The sequence below is a fragment of the Dasypus novemcinctus genome, chromosome X, assembly GCF_030445035.2.
Source record: "Dasypus novemcinctus isolate mDasNov1 chromosome X, mDasNov1.1.hap2, whole genome shotgun sequence".
In the NCBI taxonomy this organism is placed as follows: Eukaryota; Metazoa; Chordata; class Mammalia; order Cingulata; family Dasypodidae; genus Dasypus; species Dasypus novemcinctus.
Window position 1 is genome coordinate 135646435 of NC_080704.1, and position 20519 is coordinate 135666953.

The 20519-nt window shown below is 38.7% G+C and overlaps 1 protein-coding gene across 25 annotated transcripts in view; it reads left to right on the forward strand.

Moving 5' to 3' along the window:
* GRIA3 (glutamate ionotropic receptor AMPA type subunit 3) overlaps positions 1 to 18104 on the forward strand; it is a 375939-nt gene extending 357835 nt beyond the window's left edge. For 8 of the 25 annotated variants that reach the window (XR_011647905.1, XM_071213071.1, XM_071213078.1 and 5 more), the window contains 3 exons: positions 8039 to 8153; positions 10696 to 10943; positions 15944 to 18104. Coding sequence is in view for 20 of the 25 variants with exons in the window: in XM_071213071.1 (XP_071069172.1) it covers positions 8039 to 8153; positions 10696 to 10941 (361 nt within the window). In the remaining 5 variants the exon portion in view is untranslated. Of the gene's footprint in view, positions 1 to 8038; positions 8154 to 10695; positions 10955 to 15943 lie in introns of all 25 variants that reach the window. The other 17 variants (XR_011647907.1, XR_011647906.1, XM_071213074.1 and 14 more) reach the window with 5 other exon arrangements.
* The last annotated feature ends 2415 nt before the right edge of the window (positions 18105 to 20519 follow it).

Sequence of the window (20519 nt, forward strand, 5' to 3'; positions counted from 1 at the left end):
AAGCACAGCCTGCCCAGGAGAGGTGCCACATACACAGAGAGCTGACACAGCAAGATGACAACAAAAGAGACACAGATTCCCGGTGCTGCTGACAAGAATATAAGCAGACACAGAAGAACACACAGGGAATGGACACAGAGAACAGACAACTGAGGTGGGGGAGGGGAAGGCGGGGAAGGGGAGAGAAATAAATTAAAAATTTTTTAAAGAAACATTTTTTCTTTCACAGAAAAAAATGGTTTTCTTAATTCCTCTTACCCTAAAACTTTCTCCATGGGTAACATTTGCCATCACTTAGATAACATTGCTACTTTGGGGTGGCTAAATAGTATATCCCAGAAACTGAGCCTGAAATCTAGACAACTACCACCTGTGGGATGTATGCCTTGGATTGTGAGCACAGTCCTTTGTAGCAGAGTTATTGCCAGGCAGAGATAAGCAGAAATTTTTACCAGCCAATTATGCTTTCTTCAAAAATAAAACTCATTATCAAAGTATTATGAATTATTACCCTCTACATAAAAAATTTTTAAAACACAGATGCTATTCCATGACTGTTTCCCACACTCCACAACCATTATCCTGCTGCAGGTTAGCACTTCTTTACATACTTCAAATGAATATCTAACTCACATTTGCTCTTACTCTCTCCATCTGATCAACAATCCACACACATTTTTATTTATGACTTACTAGCAGTTAAACTTTTTCTTCCTAAGAGAAGTTTATACTCTTTTCCCCTGGACATTTTTTAAACAAACTAGAACAAAGGGTCACAATTCATAAATAGTTCATCTTTATTTCACTTACTATTTCTCAGAAAGATCTGTATTTTAACAAGGAATATTGCTTAACCTTAAAGGTGTGAAATTCTCATGGTGGAATTTCAAGTACCAATAGGGGAGATACCTTTAGTTAGGGGGATATTCCCAGGCCGCCTGAAATTACATCACAAAGCCCTTCTATTTTCTCCCAAAGCCTGCTGACCCATGTCTTTGTCTTAGGAGGGCTCTACTCAGCAAAAAGTTCATACAAGCCCTTCAGAGGGAAGAATGGCTAATTTCCACAATAGGAATCTGACCTACTTTCTTTAATTCTTTCTGTTCCCTATTGAGGTGAGTACAATAAATATTTCTGATTTATAATTCTCTTAGGTACCAGTTAAGAGCCTGCAGTAATTGCTCTAAAACGTTCCTCTGGAGACATATTGCTGCACCATAGTAAAAGGACCCAGCTACAACATGTGTCCTTGTAAGGTTGATAGTTATTTGGAGTATGGTGGTTGCTAAAGAAAAAATTATGGACATCCAAGCCTGAAAACCTAAAACAAGGAGGGCTGCTACCCTTTTCTTAATTTTTCAATTTTATTTTATTTTTTTAAACTGGTTACTACCCTTTTGTTTCTTTGGTTTTTTTTTTTAATTTTTTTATTGAATGCATTTTTTTCTTAAAGATACACAGATCATAAAAAATGTTACATTAAAAAAAATAAGAAGTTCCCACATATCCCACACCTCACCCCACTCCTATATCAACAACCTCTTTCATCATTGTGACACATTTATTGCCTTTGCTGAATTAATTTTGGAGCACTGCTGCACCTCATGGATTATAGTCTACATTGTAGTTTACACTCTCCCCCAGTCCATTCAGTGGGATATGGTAGGATATATAATGTCCAGCATCTGAACCTGCAATATCATTTAGGACAACTCCAAGTCCCTAAAATGTCCCCATATCTCATCTCTTCCATCTCTGTGCCCTCAGCAACTACTGTGGCCACTTTCTCCAGATCAAAGGTGAAGTTTCTTCCATTATTAGTCACAATAATTCTATAGTAGAATACCAGTAAGTTCACTCTAATCCATATTTTATTCCTACATCCTGTGGACCCTGGGTTGGTGATATCCACTCCACCGCTATATCAAGAAGGGGCTTAGATTTCACGTGGTTGATGGATATGATTCTCTTGTTTGGAGTTGTAGGCACTCTTGGTTCCCTGGTGTGCTGGTTAACCATCTTCACCTCCCTGTTAGCTGACCTGGGTAAGTCCAATGAACCAGAGAGTAGAAGCTACAATGCTGCTGAGGCTCAGGCCCAGCTGGCACATGGACAGTCCAGATACTCGAGTCTCCTGGGTATACACCAGCCACAGTGCCAACCACAGGTTCAGTAAAAGTGACAGAATAGGCATGTGTAGAAAGGTCACATTTGAGTCCAACTCTGTTACCCTCAGGAGCACAAATTCCAAAGTAAGGCTGACTGACAAGGCACTGAACTCCAGAGCCAACTGCCATGACTATAGAAACTGTGTGTTTCCGTCGCCCTCAGGAGCACCAGTACCTGGTGTTGTATCTACTTTGGCTGTCTCTGGGATCCTGCTGAGGCATGCATAAGCGCGACCTATCTAATGGCCTTCCGACTCTTTTTGGAACGTGCTTAGCCATATAAACTTATTTGTCTTTACCATTTCCCCCTTTTATTCAAGGTCTTTTTCTAGTTGCATCACCAGTAAATGGTTGGTAGTAATCCCTTGGCAACAGGGAGGCTCATCCCCAGAAATCATGTCCCATGCTGGGGGGAAGGTAATGCATTTACATGCTGAGTTTGGCTTAGAGAAAGGCCACATTTGAGCAACATGGAGGCTCTCAGGAGGTAACTTTTAGGCATCCTGCAGCTCTAGGCCTAGTTCAAATTTCAGGCACACAGGCTCATAAGCATTGTCATCAGTATCAAGCGTTCATCATTGGACCATCCTTCTTCACTGTTCTTTGCCCTTGCACTTGGGGGATTGTTGCTGTTCCATTGAGGAATGTGACAGAGCTCCCCTGGCTAGGAACTCAGCACTCCCTCAGGTGTCGCTTGTAACTCTACCTACTATGACAATATGCAAATAATATCTGAATATTTTTTATACCCTATATACAAGCCCTAGAGAACTCCCTCCCAACCATGTGTCCCCCATCAATAACACCCCACACCAGTGTTCCTCCCCTGTCATAGTTGAACCCCTCTGTATTCCAAAACTTCCTCAAAAATGAAGACTAATATATTGCCAAATTCAATTAATAGGAAAATGAAATAGTAGTAATAGGTTTAAAGATTAGAAATAGAATATGTACTAATGTAGAAAAACTAAAATAAAGTAAAAATAAGTTGGGGTATTAAAAAATGAAAATATCCTAAAGCTTTTTTTTTTTACATTTTGCCTTTCAACACTGTAATAACTGTTGCCCTACATATACAATGGCAAGGCAATTTTCCTCATATTTGAAGAGTCAGAGGAAAGAATTAGTGATGTGGAAGACAGTACATCTGAAATCAAAGAGATAGTAGAATTGCTCAATAAAAAGATAGAAAAAAATCCAGCAGGAACTTAGAGTCCTGAATGACAACTCAAAATGCACAAACGTACTCATTATATGCATCCCAGAAGGAGAAGAGAAGGAAAGGGGACAGAAGGGGTGTTGGAGGAAATAATGGCTGAAAACGTCCCAAACCAATTGAGGCAGATGGAGCTACAAGTCCAGGAAGCACAACATACCCCAAACAGCATAAATCCCAACAGACCTACCCCAAGACATATACTTGTCAAATTATCCAATGCTCAAGGCAAAGAGAAAATACTGAAAGCTGCAAGAGAAAAGAGAGCCATAACATACAAGGGAGGCTCCATAAGATTAAGTGCTGATTTCTCATCGGAAACCATGGAGGCAAGAAGGCAGTGGTATGACATAGTCAAGGTACTAAAAGAAAAGATATTTCCAACCAAGAATACTCTATCCAGCAAAGCTAGCATTCAAAAATGATGAAGAGTTCAAAATATCCTTTTGTGTGTTCCATTGGCAAATTCACAACAGAGTTTGATGTACTCTAAATTGCTGTGCAGGCTTGAGCAGATTGCTTAACCTATCTTTATAAAGTGGATGCCATAAATTTACCTTCTTAATATGACCATTAAATTTGACCAATACTAAAGATTATGTGAAGGTATTGGGTTGAAAAACAAAATACTAAAGAGAGTTAACCATTTACCAAGTATTTATTGAGAAAACTATTCTGTGGGAATATAAAATACATGAGACATGTTCCCTGCCTGCAAGAAGTACACAGTCTAAGGGAGACACAAGATATGGGCATTAATAATAAGACAAGGTAGAAGACGATGGAGGAAAGAGAAAACATTAGCATGAAAAGCAAAAAAGGCTTCATGGGGAAGGTGACATTTGAAATGACCAAATGCCCACCTACCTAATTCCACGTCCTTCAAAATAGCAACATGTGTTGTGTCTTTGTGCCATGCAGTGGGGATCAATACATTGGGTTGGTGTGGATTAGACTAGGCAAAACATCAAGTAAGATAGAGTAAGAGGGAAAATTATGTGGAAAAACGTAGTGTTTCTTGGCTATTTTGGAAATTTATTCTACCCCACAACTATATAGAATTCTATTATAGGAGATTTTGCTTTTAAAATACTTTTACTTTGTTTTCTTGGCAGCTCTCCTAACCTTGTTAAGTGGTATTATCTGTGATTTCTGATTACAGCTTTTATGTTCCTTGGCTATGCTGCTACTTTAAGTGTTTGTTTTTCTCCCTCATTTTTACTTAGAAGTTTCCAAATGCATATTGGTTCCCTGCCAGATTTCATAAGTCCTGTGATTTTTTTTTTTCTAATCAAAGAGTAAAGTAATAGGGTTATATCACTTGTCAGATTTCCTAAAGTCCTGGGGCATCTCAGTCAAGATCTAAATGCTCTAAGGCAGGGCTTCTCAATGATAGCACTATTGCCTTTGGGGGCCAGATAATTCTTTGCTGTGGGGGCCTTCCTGTGCATTGTAGGATGCTTTGTAATATCCTTGGCCCCTACCCACTAGAAGTTAGTAGCACCCTTCCCCAGTTGTGACAACTAAAACTGTCTCCAGACAGTTTTGCCCCCTGAAAGACAAAATTGCCACCAGTTAAAACCTAAGGTAATCTCCTCTGTAATTGTGGTGGCCTTGGGAGTGAAGAGCAATTACTAGTAGTGCTGTGGAAGCCACCATTTGTCAGAACTGGGATGTTAAGTTGCTGATCTATTGAGCCTGGGTTTTGACAAAAGTTGATGGTGGCAGTCCACTGTAAGCCCTTGAAATAAGAAAAACCTTCCTGCCTCCAAACCACTACTTCTAATTTGTTTTGGTCTCAGGACCCCTTTATAGACTTAAAAATTATTGTGATTCCCCCCAAATATTGTGTTTATGTGCGTTATATCTATTAATATTTTATATCAGAGACTAAAACTGACAAAACTTTTTAAAAATATATTTGCTAATTCATTTAGAAATTAACAAGCCTGCCACCTATTAACATAAATAACATACTTTTAAGAAAAAAACTATATTTTTCAAAACAAAAAACATTAGTATGAGGAGTGGTATTGTGCTCCATTTTTTGTAAATCCATTTAATATATGGCTTAATAGAAGAGAACAGGATTCTGATTTGTGTTTCTACATTCAGTCTGTTGTGATATCACATGTCATGTAGTATCCGGGGAAACTCCACTGTACATCGTAAGGGAATGAGAGTGGGAAGGGCAAATAGCATCTCCATATTATTACATAGTTTTGATCTTGCACACGTTCTGATGAAAGAGTATTATGGACACTTTCAGAAATGCCTAAACCACACTTTAATGCTCTAAACTAATACCCCACATATTTATCAACCCAGTTTGCTTAATTTGGTAAACGTCTTTAAAAACCAGATCTTAGTATGAATGCCTTTAATCATACTATACTGTTTCTGAGATCTAGCAAGAATAGCAGTACTGAAGAAATTGAATGAGGTGATTTGAAGAACATAGTACCTTGAAAGAGGACAGGAACTGATAAATGCTTGTTAAAAGAGCAGCATGAGAAACCTGGGCAGTTGGCAATAAAAAAAAGAGGAAGCATAGAAAGGAGAAGGGAAATGCTTTGTACTTTTTCCTGTGGTCCTGATGGGCACAATCATCCATGTGCCATTGGACAGATTCTCCTTCTGCAACCTGAGCTAATTCCACATTACTGAGTCTGGATGCCAGTGTCAGGCTTAAGGCATAGCATTGGGGGAGAGGTGATAGTGATAACACAAAAATTTATAGGGAAAAAGGAGAGAGATAAGGGGATAAGATGGTGGGAAATAGAGAAGGCTGCTCCAACCATGGTCACAGGGCCATAGACGACCTGTCAATGCTGTAAAAGTTTTAGACTTAAATTTCATTGCCAATAATATCTTAAAGAGGCCAAAAGCTTTAATTTGAGTAACTTTTGGTACTTTGCATTCCAGGAAACTCTGGTTTCCATCTGAGAAGCCTAAAGTTCTGATCATTGATTGAGTGAACTTGTTTAAAGTATAAAGGACCCCAATTTCCTGGTGAGATACAAAATGCAGACATTCTGGCTGCCAGGCCATGCACTAACCTAAAACCTGTCACTCCCTGATGCTAAAGTTTTGTAGGTTTTTCAAATCTCAAGCACTGTCGAATTGCATATTATTTTAAAATAATGATACCTCTCTCAGAATATCAAAAATGAGACTCTGCTCTCAATAGCAAATAGGGGAATAGCAAATAGGGGACATGGTATGATGGTAGCCAGATCTTTGTGATCATAGGAAACCCTGTCAATGACTGGCTATGTTGGTGGGTCCAACCTATTCAAAATAAGCAAAGAAATTCCATGGCATGTTCATGGTTACACAAGTTTATCTGTTTTCCTCTTTTTGAGTTGGTGGCATTCAGACCAACATGCACGACTACTGAAAATATTTTTTACATAAAATCTAAACACACAGTAGTTGATTGCCTCTTAATAAAATTACACCACCCTCTCTATGCATTTTTATCCAGAGTTATTAGCAGTTTTTCATTTAAATTCAATAGCCCTAGAAAAATACAAGGTAAAGTTCATTATTACTATTTTACTGCTGAAGAAACAATCTCTAAGAGATAAAATATTTATCCTAGGGCCAGAATAGAGCTAGCCCAGCAGGGCTTCACACGTTTGCCCAGTAGCTCCAAACACAGTCCTTATACTTTAAGAAGTGGAGGACTAAGGAACAGTGTCCTGGCCTCCTGGAGATATATCAGCCTCTCAGTTGAGGAAGTCTTGTCTTACTAGAACAACTTACTTACACTATTCCTCTAAGATGCTGCCCAACAGTGGCAGAGTCATTTTGTCATTTTAGGTCATGCTGCATTAATAATCCATTTTTTACAGTCTAATCCATGCTGTGGTGATTTGCGTTGACCACCAACAAGATAATATCAGAGAGACAGCCAGTCAATAACTCAGAAACAATCCATAGGCAGTTATAGAAAGTACTCCTCTTATCCCAAACTCAGAGATCCAAGTTATATCTTTAATACTAAAACCAATACGTACATAGTCAGTTAGAATATGTGTTTATGTGGAATAAGAACACATAAATAGTATAGTTCTTTCTGGGATTGTTTTCTACTGGACAACAGATTTGTGTAATAACAGACAACTAATCAGAAGGCATGTTACGCATGTAGAATCTATTTTCTTTATGTTCAGATTCATCCATTTGTCGCGGTCTACAATACAGAAACTCTTTCCCTTCTGGTCCTGTCCCCCTTCCCATTTCCACATAAAACTTGCTTTCTGTCTGGAAGTACAATAAGACACCCGGTTAGATCAAACCTAACACACCTCCATCACAAAGTTACTGCAAGCTGCCGCCGACGATTGTCACTTGAGGGCAACCCTCCTCACCACACACAGCCTACCTGAGGAGTGCCTTTTTTTCCTATCCTCATTATTTAACAGTGTGTGCCGATTACTCAAAGCGATATGGGCAGGCCCTGGTAAATATAGCGTTGCTGTAGTGTTAACTTTTTATAAGGTAATGCTCAGGTTGCCTGCAGTGTGTAAAATTACTCTGTGGCCAGGGCCCCCTGCTTTATCGCTTTCTATAGTTTTAAAGTAGTTTGAAGCTTGAATAACATAAAATAACATAATATAATGTTATTTATGTTATTTCCCACGTGAAGAACGCCTGTAAACCTTGCAGTATTGAAACTCAGTGAACAAGGCATCTTAGACAAGCTGAAAAACAAATGGTGGTACGATAAGGGGGAATGTGGAGCCAAGGACTCCGGGAGTAAGGTCAGTCGCTGAAGGTCTTTTTGTACTGATTGGCAATCACATTTTGACCCACTGTTTATTTTCTACCCTAAAATGGCTTTCCTTCCCAACACACACTCCCTCTCACAGTGGGACCCCTTTATAACACCAGCACTAAAGGAATAAGGCAAACAGGAGCCTCAGAGTCCTGCCATATGGCACCAATCATTAACTCTATAGAGCTGTTCTTATGATTAGGGAACTCAATTGACCCACCATAATTCCAAAGCTGTAAAATAATGAGCTGTGTTATAAGGGAGTTTTACTGTATTTCACATTTAGGAAGTTCAAAGAGAAAATATAACAACAGCAAAAAAGATCCAGGTGTGACAGTATTTTTCTTAACCTCTCACAACATCAGAGACTTTGTAGTTGTAAATACCTTTGGTTATTAATATATTATGTTGATTCCATTTGAAAACAGTCAAACAAATAATTTTAAAAGACTGGTTTCTATAAGAAGAATGATTACCTTCATCCTATCTGCTGTTGTATTGAGTTCAGCATCTATTTGGATCTCAAGTCTTATTAAGGCTGTCATTTTCTTTCTTCCAAAGGTGTCATTTGAATTTCTGTATAGAATACTTTAAAATTTAGCCGCATGTTCCATAAAGATGTACATTGTCAGGATAACATCACATTAATAAGCATGAAACACTCTTCCCTGCCTCCTTCCTGCCCCCCCTTTGCTTCCTTAAGAAAGTTCTTTTTAGTTTCAATTTTTGCCTTTCCTTTTTGTGAACTAATATTGTGGTATCAGTTAATTCATTTCACGAAATGCCACTCATTTTCCCTGTGCGATAAACCATTTTGCTACTGGTTTTCTACATCCCACATCAAAGAATTCTGTAACTGTTGTGAAAATTAAATCCATGGAACTTGAAACTGTTCTTGTTGCTCAACTTATGTGGGTTATGTCAAAGAACATTTCCCCCCATTGAATAACATATACACAGAAAAATTTAATGGCAGGTGGAGGGTTACAAGAATTTGGCCCATTTCCTAAGGGACTATAGAACATTCTTGAAAATAGCCTCACCAGCTTTCTTAAGGAGAAGAGTTATTGTTTCTTAAGTGACAGAAGTTCTTACTACTCTTCTAGCTAACTGGCATTCATCCTAGAAGAGTGACTATTGGCAAGATGGTTGTATATATGAGGCACCCCCACACTCCTCTTCCCAACCAATTGGACTTTTCATTAAGATAAACAAGTACAGGACTGGGTCCTATTAAAAATATATATTCTTTACATTTAATTCTTTAAATGATACCAGATCTAGCTGAACCACAGAATGCTAAGTGTCAGAAGTGACCATTGTCTGCTCACTGTGTTATTATTTAAAAAGATACTCAATTCACTGGCTTAAAAATTTGGGTATTCCATTCAATTTCATTCAGCAGCAAAATGGTTACATTCCTTCTAAAAAGACTACAAAATGCTAATTTTTTTTCAAAGAAAGTCTCCTGGCCCTTGGTGTGTCCTACCTCAAGGTAGGGCTCAAAGCACCAGCTTTTTTCAGCAGATCATTTTTTTTGCTTTTTCATACAGGAAGATAGCTTAGTCAGATTCACAGTTTGGCCTGAAAGTCACTGACTGGTTTCCTCGATTTTTCCCCAATGTTGAATAGAAAGCTGATAAATGTAGTAATTTTTAAATTACTCTCTACATTCCCTGGAATAAAAGTTAAAAATAAGCTAGATTTCTTTTTAAATCATCAGCCTCCTGGAAAAGCTTTCTGATTTGTTTGGAGGCAATCCAGGACCCCATGGGTCCTCTTGATGGTTTCCTTAAATGCTCAGGAAGATGAAAAAGAGCTAATTCTTTATGCTATGCCCTTGTTCCAGCAGCATTGAGATTTCCTCCTCTGATTTTAAATAGGATGAGGTCCAAAAATGTACATACCTGTCCCCAAAAGGAACAATTTCTCAGTCATTGGGGGAAAGGCGAGAATTAACTCTTTCAAAACAAACCCTTTTGAAGTAAGTCCCGAGATAAGAATATCAGAAACCTCTAATATTCTCATCTGGTGCCTTAAACACTAGTTGACAAGGTTTGTCACAGGGAGAACGAGGAAGAAAGGGGAGTTGCAGGTGAGAGAGGGGAAAGAGTGCTTCAAGTTCCCAAATGAAAAGATTATTAACATTTATAGAGATTATGTCACCACTCAACTCTGACAAACGGTGTTTACTGAAGCTGGCAGAGAATTAAATTGTGCTTTTGTTTACTCTTTTGTTCTGAGGCCTTCTGTTGTTTTATTCAGTTGTTGAACGCCATTTTGAGGTACTAAGGGACTTAAGGAGTCCAAAGATCATTGAACTGAGGATCACAACTGTCAGTAGAAGCACAATCTACCATCTTGCTGGTCTTTGTGAAACAAGCCAGTTGCCGGAGTTGAGTCATAACACTTACATCGATGTTTAGTTATTTTACAACTTAGATGTATCTTACACTGTTGTAATGCATTACAATGTCCTATTGCCTTTGTTTCCCCCAAGAACTAATCACACTGTTCATTTCTCTTAGGACAAGACCAGCGCTCTGAGCCTAAGCAATGTGGCAGGAGTTTTCTATATACTTGTCGGAGGTCTGGGGCTGGCCATGATGGTGGCTTTGATAGAATTCTGTTACAAATCACGAGCAGAGTCCAAACGCATGAAACTCACAAAGAACACCCAAAACTTTAAGCCTGCTCCTGCCACCAACACTCAGAATTACGCTACATACAGAGAAGGCTACAACGTGTATGGAACAGAGAGTGTTAAGATCTAGGGGTACGGCTAAGGTCTAGTAAACTAATCAGCCTTACATTACTGTATTTAATCTCTTCCTTCCTTCCTTCCTTCCTTCCTTCCTTCCTTCCTTCCTTCCTTCCTTCCTTCCTTCCTTCCTTCCTTCTTTCCTTCCTTCCTTCTTTCCTTCCTTCCTTCTTTCCTTCCTTTCTCTTTTGTTATTAGTTTGGTTATTGTTTCAAACATTGTCTATTCTTTGCAACCATTGGGTTCTTTGTAAACAGTGGTTGTGCTTTCTTGTCAGGCTGTGGTGCTTTTCTAACAGCAATAGATGTAATTAAAAATTGTAGTCTGTAACACAAAAAGAAAAATTCTCTAAAGCAGCACTGTTAAATAGAATCATATGCAAGCCACATATGTGAAACACATATGTAATTTTAAATGTGCTAATAACCACATAAAAAGTAAAAGGAAGCAAATGAAATTAACTTTATATATTTTATTTAACCGAATATATCCCAAATATCATAATTTAAATATGTTATTAATAAATTATTAATAAGTTATTTTACATTCTTTTATCCTGCTAAGTTTTCAAAATCTTGTATTTTACATTTATGGCACATCTCAAATTATATGAGCCACATTTCAATTACTCAAAAGTCACATATAGCTATTGGCATCTGTATTGAACAATGCAGCTCTAGAGAAAGCAGCTGCTCTGGAACTGATGATAAAATTAAGAATGGAAATGAGGTACTGCCACCTTGAGTAGTGCAGTGGTTCAATAAACTAGCTGTGGTTCTTTATGGAACCAGTTTAAGATGCACAGGTGAGTGTCTCCCAAAGGACAGTATAGGCTCCCTGTTCCTGGCTACCTCCAAATGCATACTTAGATGAATCTATCTGATGCTACTTTGACTCTGGAAGCTACAGTCAAACCCCACCACTAACTCAGATGTATTCAAAGTTCAGCTTGAATTAGGATAACTTCTAAATTCTGGAAGTGTTTAAAAGAATCTTGTCTCATTACTTTCAAGTGCACATCTATCATCATTAACATTCTTTTCTGAAATAGAACAGAATGATTAACAACGTCATATCCCTTATTTTAGGTGAGAGATATTTTACCTCATCAGTAAATGTCAATGTGCTTGAATTTCTATAAATATATTTATTTGTGATTTGCCCTTCTACTATTTTACATTTTGAATCTAAATTCAGCCAGTTTTTAAATAATACTTTAGCCAGATAAATCATTTGCCATCACCTTGGAAAGCATCATCCCATTGGATAAAGTTTCTGGTTGCTCTTTCTGCTGCAGACTGTAGCCTTTTGCCACAACATATTCAGTACACTGAACTAACTGCTAACGAAGTGTTCCCATTACTGAATGTACAATACGTGGATTCATCTGCAATTAGCATTGTTTGTATGCACATCAATGTGCCAGAGTTCTTAAAATATTTCACTTTTGAGTAAAATCCTGAGATACTGGCATCCAAATAAATAGTACACTTTAGATCTGTGCAGCAATTTTCCAGTGCCTTCACATCTGTTGCCTCATTCGAGGTCAGGTAGTGTTTTCCCTTTGAGGTAACTAAGACATGGCCTCATAAAAGACTTGCTCAAGGCAACAACACAAGGTACCAGCAATTCTGGGAATAGAACCTAGTCCTTCATCCTACTATCACTATATTTTTTACTAAACCTTGCTGCCTCTAACCACCCATGGCCTGGTGACCTCCAAGAACCTAGAAACCACATTAGGATTCTGTCAATTGGAGACATTTTTCCTAAGTGTCTATGTCCCACTTTTCCACCAAAAAAAAGTCTGGAGGGAACTCACCAAGCCTCCACATGTCACACTTCTTATTCCCTTGACAAGAGACTGTATATTCAATCATTCCTACTTTCCCCAGAAAAAAAAATCTTCCTGAAACAGAAGGGTCACAAAGCATTCAGACCTTCTTTTTCATCAACAATCTCATATGAAAATCCATGCCCCCACCTCCTAACTACTATAGCCTCAGTCTCTTATTGAGACCCTAAAGCACTGCTTCACACATGCCAATGTGCATGTGACTCACTCAAGATCTTTCAAAAATGCAAGCCCTGATTTAGACCTATGCTGTAAGTTCTGAAATTCTGCTTTCCTCACAAGTTCCCAGGTGATGACAATGCTGCTGATCCAGGGAGTAGTAACACTCTAGAGAAAGTCATCTCAGACAGAGGGAAAGAGAGAGAAGGAAAAAAGAAAAGAAGGAAAGAGATGGGAGAGGGGGAGGGGAAAGAAAAGAAGGAAGGAAGGTGAGAGAGTGAGAAAAGGAAAGAAGGAAGGAAAGAAGGAAGGAAAGAAAAGGGAAAGAGAGGAAAGAAAATAAGGAAGGAAGGAAAGAAAAGAAAGGAGAGGGGGAAGAGAGAAAAGACAGATAAAGAGAAAGAGAAAGAAAGAAAGAAAGAAAGAAAGAAAGAAAGAAAGAAAGAAAGAAAGAAAGAAAGAAAGAAAGAAAGAAAGAAAGAAAGAAAGAAAAGAAAGAAAGAGAGAGAGAGAGAGAAAGCAAAAGAAAGAAAAAGATGGAAAGAAAGGCAAAACAGTCTGGGATCAGCAAAATTTTGTTCTATTGGGCAGAATGCTGCAGTCCTAAAGTGGAGGCCCAGAACATCAAATCTAGAGGAAAGGCCTCAGAAATGAACTTGTCACAACTCTGGCTCCCTAGACTTCCACTGGTCATTTTCATTGACCCACTTTTGTGAAGTGAAATCTAGGCTAATTGAGGCAAAGTCACATTCTAATAGACTGATGCCAATGTGGTTACAGCCCAGTTGGTGAGCACCTTGGCAACCATTCTGGAATGAAAAGAAAACCTCTGCAAAGAGCCTCTGCAAAGAAATCTGTCTTCCAAGCCTGTATGAAGTTTCAGAGAAGAAGGAAAATCCCAGGAAGACGTCAGGATGACTTAAACACATCATTTGAGAGGCACAAAGCAGGCTGAACGGGAAACCCCTCCACTGTCCTCAGCCAGTTTGATGATGTAATATTTGGGGAATGTTTCTTAAGTGAAGCATGAGCTCTTCACCCACTCATTTTATATTTCCCAACAAGTTCTGGAATATCTCCTAGTGACTTCTAATTTGTTACCTAATTCTTAGGCTTCCAGCTGACTTGTCCTTGGTCTATTCAGGGGCACAGATGTCTAAAGGTACCCTGAGATTCCACTTTTACTGCTAATTCTCAGAGCCATATTTGGAGGTTTACAGTACTAATAATTCTTCATGGAAAGTAACTCTAGGACAAATCACTTCAACAATATGATCCAGGTGAAATCTAGTTAATAAAAGGGCATCCTTGAAAGAGGAGGGAGATGTCTGTCATTTTCTCTTGGTAAGAAAAGTCAGGATTATTAGACTCATTGTGGCAACAAGTGACTCAGTCTCAGACCTTGTTTAGTACTACTAGGGAGTAGACAGCTTCTTGACTATACTGCCTCCCACTGGCAGTGTGGTCTCCAAGGGTACCTTGACAGGTGACCGACCATCATGTGCCCCAGATTCACTGCACTCTAAAGTTAGCTCTGCTAATTTTTTAAAGAAATTATTTCCACTTTTTTCATTGTTCTTCATAACTACTTCTAGTTTCTTTGGTTTCTTCAATAATATTTTTGAAATCTCTTTCATTTTCAAGATCTTAAAATGCCTGAATTTAGGGGGAAAAGATGTCCATTTTTCCTCTAAGTCTGTTCCATTTAGTCTTTCTAGGAATATTAACTTTAGTCAGGTGGCCTATTTTCAAAATGATCAATTTTCCTTTTGCAGTCTTTGCACAGGCATTCTAGTTGCCCTGCTTTAAAAAAGTTTATCTTCTGGTAAGTGGAAAGACATTTCTGGATAACTGAGGAATTGATGTTCTTTCTGGCCAAAGGACTTTTACCTCAGTGATAACACTTCATTATTATCTCCATTTAAAATCAGGACATGAAGGCACTGAGAGTTAGGTGGCTTTCTCAAATTTCTCAAAGTCATGTGACTAATTGGTGACACCTTTAGATCTTTGTATCATAGATATAAAAACTTCTTGAAGATTCAGAGATACATATGACTCAGGACTCTAGAGATTCCAAGGAAGAGGGTTACCCACTTCCATGTTAGTCTTATTCTGCCCTCTTTGGGGCTTTTGGCCTTAAAACCTATCTTTGACATTCTTCTTGCAGATACTTATTTCAGGGCCAGAAGTAGATAATGATTATACCATCCCTTTGGAATAAAAATCAGTGTTAATTCAGAAAAAAAAAGAAATGCCCCATCAGTGTAGAAAAAACAGATGGAATGAGGTGGGCTTGAAGAGGAGACAAGAAAGAGGCCTTCAATTTTCAGTCAGGTGCAAGTGAATCCCCTGCACTAGTTAATACCTCCAAAAGGAGGGCACCATCAGTATCAAAATCAAGTCCATAATGTCAGAACTCAACAGATGCCAAGCCCCATCATGGTTATCAGTATTCTGGCCTCTTCTTGGAATGTGCTGTCTCTTTAAAGTCCTTGTGCTATTTTCAAACCTTATTAACTAAGGTTATAGGTATTAAAATGAGCAAGCAAATATCCTCACAGTCAAAATGGATTTCAATTCAGCAAGCTGTAGAAGACTGCCTTCTGTCCTAGGTAAACAGTGCTTTGTCACAGGTTCTGCCATCAGGTTACACCCTGTGGTGTAGTTGTCGTGAATATCTGTATTTAAACGCCACTAAGACTTTCTAGTATGCCAATATTCTAAGTGATTAAAATCTTGTGTTAGACTTCATGTATACTCCTTAGCACAATGCATATAGTAGAAAATGAACCTAATTTAACCTAGTGCAAAGCATTTGCACTGGGCTAAAGAATTTAGCCAGACCTGTTGCCTAAAGCCCATCAAACAGGGTGCAGTCCCAGACATGTCAATTTGAGAAACAGCCATGTTTTTTTTCCAAGATAAACTGAGCCATAAGAAGCTTCTCAATTCCCAGTAGAAAACCCCTTCAAATTTAAATTTCCCCTTGCCTTTGCAGATCCCTTCCCTCTAGAGGCATGTGATGAGAGGAATCACCGAAAAGGAGGCTGCTTCAAGGATCCTGAGCCAGATTTCACTCTCCTTGGTGTCGGGCATGACACAAATATTGCTGATGGTGCAATGACCTTTCAATAGGAAAAACTGATTTTTTTTTTCCTTCAGTGCCTTATGGAACACTCTGAGACTCACAACAATGCAAACCATCATTGAAATCTTTTTGCTTTGCTTGAAAAAATTTTAAAAAAACAACCAAAAAAATGGACATGAAAGATTCCAATATGCGAAAATAAATCTTACTTTAAAAATCAGTTCAACAAAAGCCATTCTTTGATACCACTGCACAGTATACAAGCACCATGTTCTTTAATACACACATATGCACCTACACACACACGCGCGTTTAAAATTCTAATTCAGCAAATAGGTCCATCTTAGCTAAAATAATTCTTCTTGATTTAAAAAAATCTGACTCCCAAAGTTTGGGAAGACAGACTGGCATTTCTTTTAGGATCTGCTCACCAGATGTTTTTGGTATTTCCTGTTGGTGGTGATGTTCTGTCGCACCCTCTTTCTTTTCAACGTTGCTGAAATATGTATATCTTTAGAACATAAATGCAACACTTAAAATTCAAGCGCTTTGGAAAAGGGACTAAACAGTGACTTTTCTGTATTCTTGAGATTGTTTGGTGAAAATGCTTTGACACTTTCCCACGTGGTGAAGGGATTAACAGAGCTTTCGAAATTCAAAGGAAAGGGCACTATCAGGCATACCTCTAGGTGCTTTCCTAAAATGGATCCCAAGGCTTTCCAAGAAGCCAGGAATTTCAGCTTACAGATCTGTTTTTCTTGCTTCAGTGTGTACTTTAAATCAATATAGCTGAGTATTTAACATTGAGGCGAGGGAAATGCTGCCTATACTCCCAGATGTGTTTAGAATATCTTTCTCAGAAACAACACTGTGTTTAGCTCTGCTTTCTCTGCTAAGTATGCCTTTCAAGTGTACACCATGGAGACAGGACCGCATTGCAAGGCGGGCCAGTGGAATCAGACCACAGTTCTAAATCTGACTTTACTCTTGATAGGTCTGTCCTACCAGCTGTTGCCTGTTACTGCCCGTGGCTCTCCGTCAGACTGCATGTGACCTTTTCTAGTTTGCAAAGACTAAAATGCATTCTCAAATCTGCTATACCAAGGGCCTCAGCATCACTCCCAGGTCCTTGCTCAGAGCAGTCTCTCTACTGACTCTCAGAAGATCGCTCCACTGCTCCATGGGCTACCAAGTAACTAATTGCGTACCTGCCGTTGGCATCATCAGAACAGTCAGAGGAAATAGTCTCCGCTCACTAATTACCTTCTCTATAACAATGTATGCTTTCTGTAATTCAGTAGTTTACTATCATCAGAGATGTGCATTGGGAAGTTTCCAGACTGTAAGAAACAGGAATTCACATTCATTTCCCAAATGTGACCCTTAGATGCTTAGTTGACTCACTACATATTTGCTCTTGTCTTCAGAAGAGAAAGGAAGAGGCCGTGTTCCAATGAAACATTTTCAGAAAAGTGTAATATAAACTTTCATTCCCAAAATTGTCATAAGCGAATAACTCACCTGTCAAATTTTAAGTGGTATTGAACAAAAAGGAAAACTGTTATGTTTTTTTTTTTCATGAAACTGTGATTTTCAACTTCTGAATGCTATAATGTCCCCAGCACAGGAAGCTAATGCTGTGTGAATATGAAGTTGTATAAAATAAACCAACCAACCTACACACAAATGTTTTCATAGGCACTGTATAAAGAGAAATGTATGTTTATTGACTCAAATCAGTTTTTCAGAGAGGAAATTTCACTGAGATGAAGAGGTGGATAAATTGGTTTGTTATTTTTTAAAAATCTGCATGTTTAAAAAAGCATTGATTGCTTCAAATTTCTGCTACTAACTTCAAGCTATGGGAGTTTGGCGGTAGTCACTCGAGGATTTTTTTCCCAATTCTTTTCTTTTTGTTGTTAAAGCTATATTTCAGTGAACAGAAATATTGTCAAGCAAACTAATGGCCGTAAAACATAAATTGCATGTGTGGGCATAAATTACGGAGCCTCACTGCTGTGGGGTATTGTACAAAGTTTTAATACGTTTTGTAAATAAAATTGTAAAGAAAGAATTCTGTTTCTGTGCTTTTACTAGTTGTTTAGAATTTAGTTGGATGCAGGTACCAAGAAGTTATTCACTAATTTACTTCCCACCAGAAGCTTTGACAATGATATGACTAACACATTACTGATGATTTTCAGAAAGAATTACACCACTCCCCACCCCAAATACAACCACAGTTAAGCTCAAGCCCATCAACCTAAAGGGAACTGAACCAACAAAACCTTAGATTAAGTGTGCCATGTCACCAATGGTGAGAAAGAACAAAGAGACAGGACTTCAGTTCCTACTGAAGCAGGGAAAGTTTGACATTAGGACCCTCAAACACCATTTTTGTTTCTTCCACCCTTTGAGATCCTCTTCCCAGAGGCCTGTCTTTACCCTAATCTTGATTCCCAATCCTCCTACCTCCAGATCTGACTTCCCAAGGAAGTGCCCAAGCTCAAGACTGAGGATTTTCTAAAATACTTCCAATTACTTTCCCATGTCATCACAAAGTATATGTCTTAGTACACTTCATTATTTGGCTAAGTTTTATGCTGCTATATTTATAACTAATAATTAATGTCCCAGTTAAAAAACCTTTATTCCACCAAAGGCCACTGATTTAGAGTGGGGGAGAGAAATAGTGAATTTGGGGCTATACTGATTTTAGAGTATTTCTGACAGATAAAGGAAAGGATAATGAACCAATCTGATTTGTACAATCTGAACATGGAATACAACTTTATTCAATAAATAAAGTTTTTATATATAAACCATTTTTATATTATGACCACTAGAAAAAATAAGGTGATAAGAAGGAAGGAAAGGGGATAATTTGCAACTGAACCAGAAAAGAGATAAAGTGCAATTGAGATGGTATAGAGATAAAGGAAGAAAGATATCTTGGATTATGGAGCTAGGGGACAAGGAATACAAGGCCTGGGAGAGGGAAAAAAGTAGGAATGGGAAAGGAAGACTCTCAGAAGATTCTGAAGTGTTGGCTGATATCATCATGCTGTGTTCAACTTGGCCTGTAGGCATCAGCATATTACTACCATTTCCTCTGTCCTCTGAAATGCTGATTAGCAGGTAAACCACTCACACTTTATAATACTTCAACTTCTTTTCTTCCCTTTGCTTAGGACACCTGTAGCAGTCCCACCAGAAGAGAACTGATTCTCTATGATGCTACCTCAGTGACTAGACTAGAGTGATGATCTACCTGGGAGCTGATGAAATCGTTCAAGTACCAAATGAGGTTCCTGGGTAGTTCAGAACAATAAATTTGTATTTTTACAGGTGCTTTAATTCCTTGCTCAAAAGAGAAAATATTCTCAGGTGCTGTGACTCATGATGGTGGAGAGCTATTTTGGTTTAGGTGGGATTTGGGTTTTTTTCCCTCCCTGGAGGAAGGGAGAAGCAAAATGGAGTACTTTCAGCATTTCTCAAAGTGGACTATAGGTAGCTATATATTTTGCTTACACATAGGGCAAGACGTGCTAATCAAATAAGCAAAAAGGCTTTGAGCTTCAAATGGCACATTCCCCTGTGCCTAAAGGAAGAATGACTCCTGGTCTCTGTATTGAATTTCTTGCCCTGTTAAGACACATATCCGATTATATTCTGTCTATAGAGCAACCTTGAAACAAGAAGGGCAAATACCTTTAAGGAAACCTTGGTAGGATAATGAAAGAAATGGTGTGTCATATTGCCTTCTTTTCTTGGTATGAATGAACATAGAGGAGGAGGAGAACACATGGAGAATAAAAAATAAAACCATTATTCCTCAGAATCAAGACTCATTGAAGAAGATGCATTAATATGCTGTCTCATAGGGTCCAAAACCAGTTGAAACACAAACACCACCAAAACCTATTATGAGTGGGTGAGTTACTTTTGAAATCTGAACCAATTTTTCAGCTATTCTGGGTCATATCTCTGCCTTCCTGTCCCCATCCTGAGGCTAGGAAAAGTCCAAATTAAGATGTCATTGAGGCAATGCTTTCTATCCAAAGACTGGTGTTCTGGAACTGTCTGCTGGTGATCCTTGGTCCTGGGCGCCTCTGTCACAAGGCAGTGCACATGGGAGTCTCTCCTTAACTCTCACTTCTCTTTTGGTTCCATTGACCATTAGCATCTTTCTTCCCATGGATTTCTCTCTTTCTGAATTTCAATCCACTTATAAAGTACTTCTGGAATAGGATTAAGACCCATCCTGGGGAAGCAGACTTGACCCAATGGATAGTGTGTCTGCCTACCACAAGGGACGTCTGCAGTTCAAACCCCGGGCCTCCTTGACCCGTGTGCAGATGGCCCATATGCAGTGCTGATGCATGCAAGGAGTGCCCTGCCATGCAGGGGTGTCCCCTGTGTAGGGGAGCCCCATGCACATGGAGTGTGCACTGTAAGGAGAGCTGCCCAGCACGAAAGAAAGTGC